The 7500-nt window shown below is 44.8% G+C and overlaps 1 protein-coding gene across 1 annotated transcript in view; it reads left to right on the forward strand.

Annotated features, from left to right (window-relative positions):
• Positions 1 to 5243, forward strand: part of LOC138962118 (uncharacterized) — a 5850-nt gene extending 607 nt beyond the window's left edge. The window contains exon 1 of the mRNA XM_070333838.1: positions 1 to 5243. This exon is cut by the window's left edge and continues 607 nt beyond it. Within this exon, the coding sequence (XP_070189939.1) occupies positions 519 to 1238 (720 nt within the window). The 5' untranslated portion in view covers positions 1 to 518 and the 3' untranslated portion in view covers positions 1239 to 5243.
• Positions 5244 to 7500: the final 2257 nt, after the last annotated feature.

Below are 7500 nucleotides of genomic sequence, written 5' to 3' on the forward strand. Positions count from 1 at the left end.
GGGAGTCCGCAGATCCGCGTTAGATTATCTCCCTTCCTCATTTGTGTCTTGGATAAAATCGAAGTTTGCGACTGCCAGCACAAACATAGCCGTTGAAATGAAATTACGCCTGTTCCTTTCGACAGTGCTGAGACGTGGTTGCCGCGAGAAATGTTGCTTATCCTTTGAACAAACGGGTTTTGTGACCCAGGAACTGATGTTAACTTACGGACAAGGCACGGCTTAAACCGTTTCAGGTCTATGCAATGATGTGTGATGAGGAATTGACGACGTGACCGATATTGAACAATTTCTGTGGGATTATAGAATGTTTAAACTGTCAGTCGCCAACATACAAGCAATACCCAATGATCTTAAGCTTAGTGGATTCCATTACTATTGTCGGCTCTTTGCACTTTCAACTGACATTGCTAACTAACCGATTTGGAATGGATTTTCGCTGCATCTTAGGCCACAAAGTGTTGGGTGATAAACACAGAACGTAAAACTAGACCACACGTGCAACCAATTCATCGACAATGGGGCGTTGCTCAGCCTTGACCTCGGTGACACGCAACAAATGTCGACTCCTCACGCTAGTCTTCCTCGTCTTCTTCTTCTTTCTCATCATCTCCCTCTTCTCCACAACAAAACCTCCACCAGAGTCCAAGGGACCGTGGTACCACTTCCCAGCGCCTTGCCGTCTCAACGACAGCGATATGAACGACCTGAACGCTCTGCTCGTCAAAACGCACAGTGCTTTGGAGTCCTTGCACGTGCCGCACGCACTGTGCTACGGAACTCTGTGGGGCGCGCTGCGTCAAGGTCGAATCCTACCCTGGGACAACAACGTGGATTTCTGCGCTTTGGACTCTCACTTCGTCAACGCGTCTTCGTCTCAGCTGAAAGACGCCTTCGCTGAGAGAAATTTGGTGATAGAGTACGACTGGAGGCGGGGAGTGTATGACGTCTCTCTCCTTCAGGGTAAAGTTCTGGGTCATATTTATGTGTTCACTACCTCGATTATGCGAGGGGAGAACGAGTTACACCTTGCCATGCCGGGGGGCTGGATGAACAAGATGCGGCGACGGTTCGGACACAAGCAGGTGTCTTTCCCCGTGTGGCTGCTGAAAGAGCCGTTTGAGGCGACTAAGGTAAACGGGGTGGACGTGCCAGTGCCTCACGACGGGATTGAAATGTTGAAGTACTTGTATCCTGACGACTGGTGGTTGGAATTGAAGCCTCCAGGGTGTGTATGATATACTAGATGAATACCCGCTTCGCCGGGTACGGCTGCGCCGGGAAAAAGTCGAGCCGAATACCCGGCTGCGCCGGGGACCCGGCTTTGCCGGGTGTACGCCGGCTTTGCCGGCGCACCGCACGAAGGAAGGGAGATAAACGCGCAAAACACTGGAGAAGAGTAGTGACCTTCTAAAAATAGTATAACGGGAATATGGATTGAGCGTTGTCGACAGTGACCTTCTAAAAATAGAAACGGGAATATGGATTGACGCCACACGAAGGAAGGGAGGTAAACGCTGAAAACACTGGAGAAGATAAGGAAGAGTTACTGGAAATGGATCCAGAGAAAAACCAAAATCGGTTCAGCGCTGCGCGCTGAGAGCACGTGTTGAAATATCTCATCGATGAGGTTGTGTCCGGGATGTAGCTGAATATGGCCTCCAAATTTGAAAAAGATCGATCGAGAACTTTGGCTTGGCATCGCGGACACACACACAGACAGACACAAGTCGTATATATATATATAGATGTGGTTAATACAATATCAGTGATACTCACATGTTTTGTGTTCAGAGTGTGTACGTGTTTTGTCGGGTTCTTCTTCTTCTTCTGCGTTCGATGTTAATTGTGCGGCCATATTATCGTGGAAGCGTAGACATCCGATTTTCTCCCCACGCCAAGTTGGCTGCTGTCTTCCGTCTTCGGTGGTTGAGGTTCTTACTCAGGGTTGCCTCCTCCCCAAGAGTAGCTGCCTTGCTGGGCTGTCGAGTCCACTCTACCCGGGTTTGTTGTCGAAGTTTTCCTTCTCGTAGCCTTTGCCTTTCCCAAGGCGCACACAAGGCAGTGCGGGTTTTGAAATCGGAGTTGTCCTTCTCCTAGATGAGCGACCATCCAAGGTTGACGAGCCCCATCTGCCCGAAGCATCTGGTTTTAAGGCGCCAGGGACCCGCCTGCATCCCTTCTCCTGTTAGTCGAAGACAGGGCCCGCCACGTGAAGGCCAGGAGCTGGATTTGACTGTCAGAGGTGTTTGGAGATACGAAGCCATATGGAGCATTTCTTAGGAAGTAGGCGCTTATCTCTACTTCCACCCCGGCATAACAGTCCTTGGGCCCCGTTTTGTCGGGTTAAAGTAATACTATTTGTGTTCGTGGTGTGTTGTTTGTAACAGTAATGTATACTGATGTTTGTGTTTGAAGAATGTGTCTGGCAGGATAAAACAAGTTTGTGACGATCGATTGAATTATGAATGAATCCGAGTTCTGCTGGAAAAAGATGTTTGAGAATTTTGACCAACAGAAAATGTGATAGTACCTGTACGGGAACGCGGAATAACGCCGAATTGCAATTGTCGCCTAAGACCGAATTCCATTTGTCGCCTTACTTAGAATTTGTTCTTTAGCCAAATGTCGCCTAATGTCGAATTGCCAAATGGCGCCTAACACCGAATTCCCATTGTCGCCTAACATAGAATTCCAAATGTCGCCTAATGTCGAATTGCCAAATGGCGCCTAACACCGAATTCCCATTGTCGCCTAACATAGAATTCCAAATGTCGCCAAATGTCGAATTGCCAAATGGCGCCTAACACCGAATTCCCATTGTCGCCTAACATAGAATTTTAAATGTCGCCTAATGTCGAATTGCCAAATGGCGCCTAACACCGAATTCCCATTGTCGCCTAACACAGACGGTCCCGGACAGACAAGATAGTTAGACAGACAAAGAAAGCTCACTTAATGTCTTCCGCGTTTTTATGGGAAATAACGTGACAAACATATTGCCAAGAACAGAACGCAAAATAAAGAAAAGAACGCCAAGTTGAGCCACGAAGACCATGAGTACCGAGGTACAGAGCGCATAGGGTTGTCGCGATACCTGTCATGTACGGATGCAGACTGCAGGGGCCGATCGGTCATCAGAGATGGTGTCTGCAGAGTAACCAACCCTCACTCACACGGACCGCTTCCTGACAACCACTTCAAGATACAAGAAGGTACGGTTAACAAATTGATAGAATGCAAATTGAATGACCTTTCCCTTCTGACAAACGGCGAGGAGATCGCAAGGAGGCGTTTGGTGTTGCAGATCAATAATGAGCGACGACTTGCAGTCCTTGGCCAACAACTCACAGGTCAACAAATCGCCCCGCTGGCCTTCGTTAAAAGAGCATGCGCCTTCATTAGGAGATATGCCGCGGATCATGTTGAGACATCAGAATCCCAAACTGACGAAGACGGCAACGCTGATGGACCACGAGAAGGCAACCCAGATAGAGAGCCAGAAACGGACGAGGAAAACGTCAACCACCAGGATGACCAGGACGACACCACAGACCGCAGCAGCTCCCCCACAAGGGCACCCGACAACTCGTGCCCCGTTTGTCTCTTGAACCCCCCGGAACGCAGTTTTCGTCCCTTGCGGACATGCCTTGTGTTACGACTGCGGGGTTCACGTTCAGGGCAACGTGGCACCCAACAACAGATGTCACTGCTGCCGCGCCGATATAGCGAGTGTGGTCCGGGTGTTTGGAATGGCATAGAGCAGTGTTCGTCCCTTGCGGACATGCCTTGTGTTACGACTGCGGGGTTCACCGTTCAGGGCAACGTGGCACCCAACAACAGGCAGGCTGTGTAATTGTACGTCATGTTACTCACTGCCTATAAGTATATTGCTTGTTTGTGTGTAAAATCAGTCCATTTTATCCTGTGAAATTCTGAATAAAATCGTGATTAAACCAAATATATTCAAATGTCAGCCTTTTGTAATGGAGTGAACAATTGGATTAAAAACAGTTAAAAAAAAGTAATTCGGTGTTAGGCACCATTTGGCACTTCGACATTAGGAGGCATTTGGCATTCTATGTTAGGCGACAATGGGAATTCGGTCTTACGCGACAATTGGCAATTCGACTTTTGGCGACATTTGGCATTCTATGTTAGGCGACAATGGGAATTCGGTCTTATGCGACAATTGGCAATTCGACATTAGGCGACATTTGGCATTCTATGTTAGGCGACAATGGGAATTCGGTCTTAGGCAACAATTGGCAATTCGACATTAGGCGACATTTGGCATTCTAGGTTAGGCGACAATTGGCAATTCGACATTAGGCGACATTTGGCATTCTAGGTTAGGCGACAATTGGCAATTCGACATTAGGCGACATTTGGCAATTCGTCATTAGGCGACAATGGAGCAATTCGACGTTAGGCGACAATTAGAATTCGGTGTTATTCATGTTACCCACATGTACTACTATTTGCGTTCAAAAAGTGAATTTGAGTTATGCCAGGAAGAAATGTGTGTGAGTATCAATCGAATTATATATGTGATATATCAAATGTGTGTGATTGAAGAGTGTCTTTGAGTTCTGCCAGAAAACATCTATGGTTGTGAATATCGATCGAATTATAAATGTGATATAACTGAAGTTTGTGTTCGTAGAGTGTGTTTATCTGAGTATTGCAAGGTTGGACTATCGATTGCATTATGAAATGAGTTTATTCTTATTGACGAGCCGCACCAGCGGGTCGTCTTATTGCCTCGGGTAAGTAGCTTGCACAAGGAGAAATTTTTGTTCATGGGCGATTTCTGTGACGTATGTACCACGTGACATGAAGTCGCCGTTTAGTTTCGAGGTTCAACAAAAATATCATAGGTCGTACTGTGTAGGGTCAACCGCAACAACCTCTAACCATTCGTTCTTATAGTAAATTTTAAGGGGCTTATTGTCCGTCAGGTCTTAATTGCCTATATTGGACATGAATTGGTTTATACGATTCGAGTTTTTACGCCCTCACGGCTTTTGATGTTTGCGTGTTTAGGTGGTATCAGCCATCTGCACTTATGGTAGAATGACCAAGATCTTTAACGTGCCATTGTGGTGACACGGGGGTGGGAGATGGATACCGTCTCTGGGTCTGCACATAAAGTTGACCCGTGTCCGTCCCGGCCCGGATTCGAACCAGCGACCTTTCGATCACAAGTCCAGTGCTCTACCACCTGAGCTACCCGGGCCCCCCTTTCTTTCACATAGTACATTTTAAGGGGCTTATTGTCCGTCAGGTCTTAATTGCCTATATTGGACATGAATTGGTTTATACGATTCGAGTTTTACGCCCTCACGGCTTTTTGATGTTTGCGTGTTTAGGTGGTATCAGCCATCTGCACTTATGGTAGAATGACCAAGATCTTTAACGTGCCATTGTGGTGACACGGGGGTGGGAGATGGATACCGTCTCTGGGTCTGCACATAAAGTTGACCCGTGTCCGTCCCGGCCCGGATTCGAACCAGCGACCTCTCGATCACAAGTCCAGTGCTCTACCACCTGAGCTACCCGGGCCCCCCAATTCGTTCTTATCAGTATTTGAGTGACTTTATACCCGACATTTTTATTTCTTATTTTTAGCACAGGTGTAGGAAAAAATCATGAACCAAAATGTTATTTATTCTTTAATTTAACATTTGTTTTACAAATGTGACCATGGTCTTTCAAACATACAGTGACATTAAACATTGTTATGTTTAAAAAAAAGAAAAAAAGAAAAAAAAAAACTTTTGTGCACAAATCAGAAAATACATTGTACATTTTACCAACAGGCCAAACAGTGTCCGTGGCGGCAAAGGACCTATATTTTTAGATCAGTCACTGTGGCAAGTTGTCAAGAACACAGGCGCTTGCATTTGGATGTGTCCACTGATAGTAGGTTTGGTTGTGATCAATCAGAATGATGAGGAATAAAAATGTATGGCAGTTTGTTATGATGACATGTAATTCACATATGCTGAAATGTAATATTATACATGATATAATATTATTATGGCTGTTGCCATGACCATGAACCCCAAGAAAGGTTTAATGTTATGTAAAATCATAATACCAAAATCAAGCACCTATTAATCTGGTCTACGGTCTGTGTGTGTCTCTGCTCTTTCTCTTGGCACACAGCCACAGGTCAAAGCAGAGGTTAACTTGAGTGCACCTAGCAGGAGGGGTGATTTCTATTAGGGCCTTTTACAGCTATTTCTGCTTTGTTGTTGGAAACCGAAACCGAAACCGTCTCAGTGTAACGCTTTCAGGGCCTCATGGATATCAGTCAACTCTCTCTCCACCCCCCCCCCCCCCCGCCCCCGCCCCCGACACCTCCACGCATTCAGCGTAACGGCTTGTACGGCGTGTTTCTTCAACATAAATAATAATAATAATAATAACTTCAACAAGTATTTTTTTGGAAAAAAATTAACCTTAACAAGGCCTCAACACAACAGCGCTTCCTGGAATTGCATGGCTGTTACCAGGAAATGTACTGGGTCAAAGGTCCGCCTGACTCGAAAATTTACTGGGGGAAAGACAGTGACTGCAAAAAAAATCGTGTACTTCATGATTGGTACAATGGCCAACACAAATGTTGTCGGATCAAGTCTACTTCCATTCTTTAGATGGTATATGTTTTTTTCAAATCCAGCGCGCTACCAACTGAGCTATATCCCCGCCCATCACTGCATCACTGCAGAGCGCCAAGAACTGTACCCACGGAATATGCGCGATATAAGCCTCATTGATTGATTGATTTTTTAAAATTTTACATGTTATGAGTAAAGCGTTTTTTCCAACTTCTCTTTTTCTTCCTCAAATCTTCCGATGGATCGCTCTGGCCAGAACAATATATGGTTACTTGAACACATTTTTTAATGCATTCCAAGATTCTCATGTTTTGTAGATTTTGTCGGTGTTGCATACTTTGCCCAGTTTGTTTCACAATTTGAACATTATTTACATAGGATTTTCCAAAATGTGCTGAAAACTTTCAGTCTTAACTTCTTACTTTTCTCTTTCCAATGTTTGACAGTCTTTGCTGCTTGCTGGACATTAAACAATGCTTGACATGATTTTTTTGGTCTGTACTTTTTCATAATTTACAGTTCATTTCTATGGACTTATTGATTATTTCAGGGGTGGGAATTTTCTTTTCAGAGGATTTCCTCCTTTTTTTGGATTCTGAAATCGTTTTATGGGGGGGCGTTTTTGGACAATTTTCTTACAATTTTCTTTGTTTTTAAGGCCAATTTTGAAAATTTTCACAAGTTTCCTCTTTTTTCACTTTCAGTAATTCCCAGGCCTGTCATTTACAGTTCATTTCTGTGGCCTTTTTGATAATTGATAGTTAATTTCTGTGGACTTTTTGATAATTTACAGTTCATTTCTATGCATTTTTTGCTGCTTTAAACTTCACCGTGATCACTTTTTTTATTTCCTACTGTTTGCAATATTTGATCT

The sequence above is a fragment of the Littorina saxatilis genome, linkage group LG3 (assembly GCF_037325665.1).
Source record: "Littorina saxatilis isolate snail1 linkage group LG3, US_GU_Lsax_2.0, whole genome shotgun sequence".
In the NCBI taxonomy this organism is placed as follows: Eukaryota; Metazoa; Mollusca; class Gastropoda; order Littorinimorpha; family Littorinidae; genus Littorina; species Littorina saxatilis.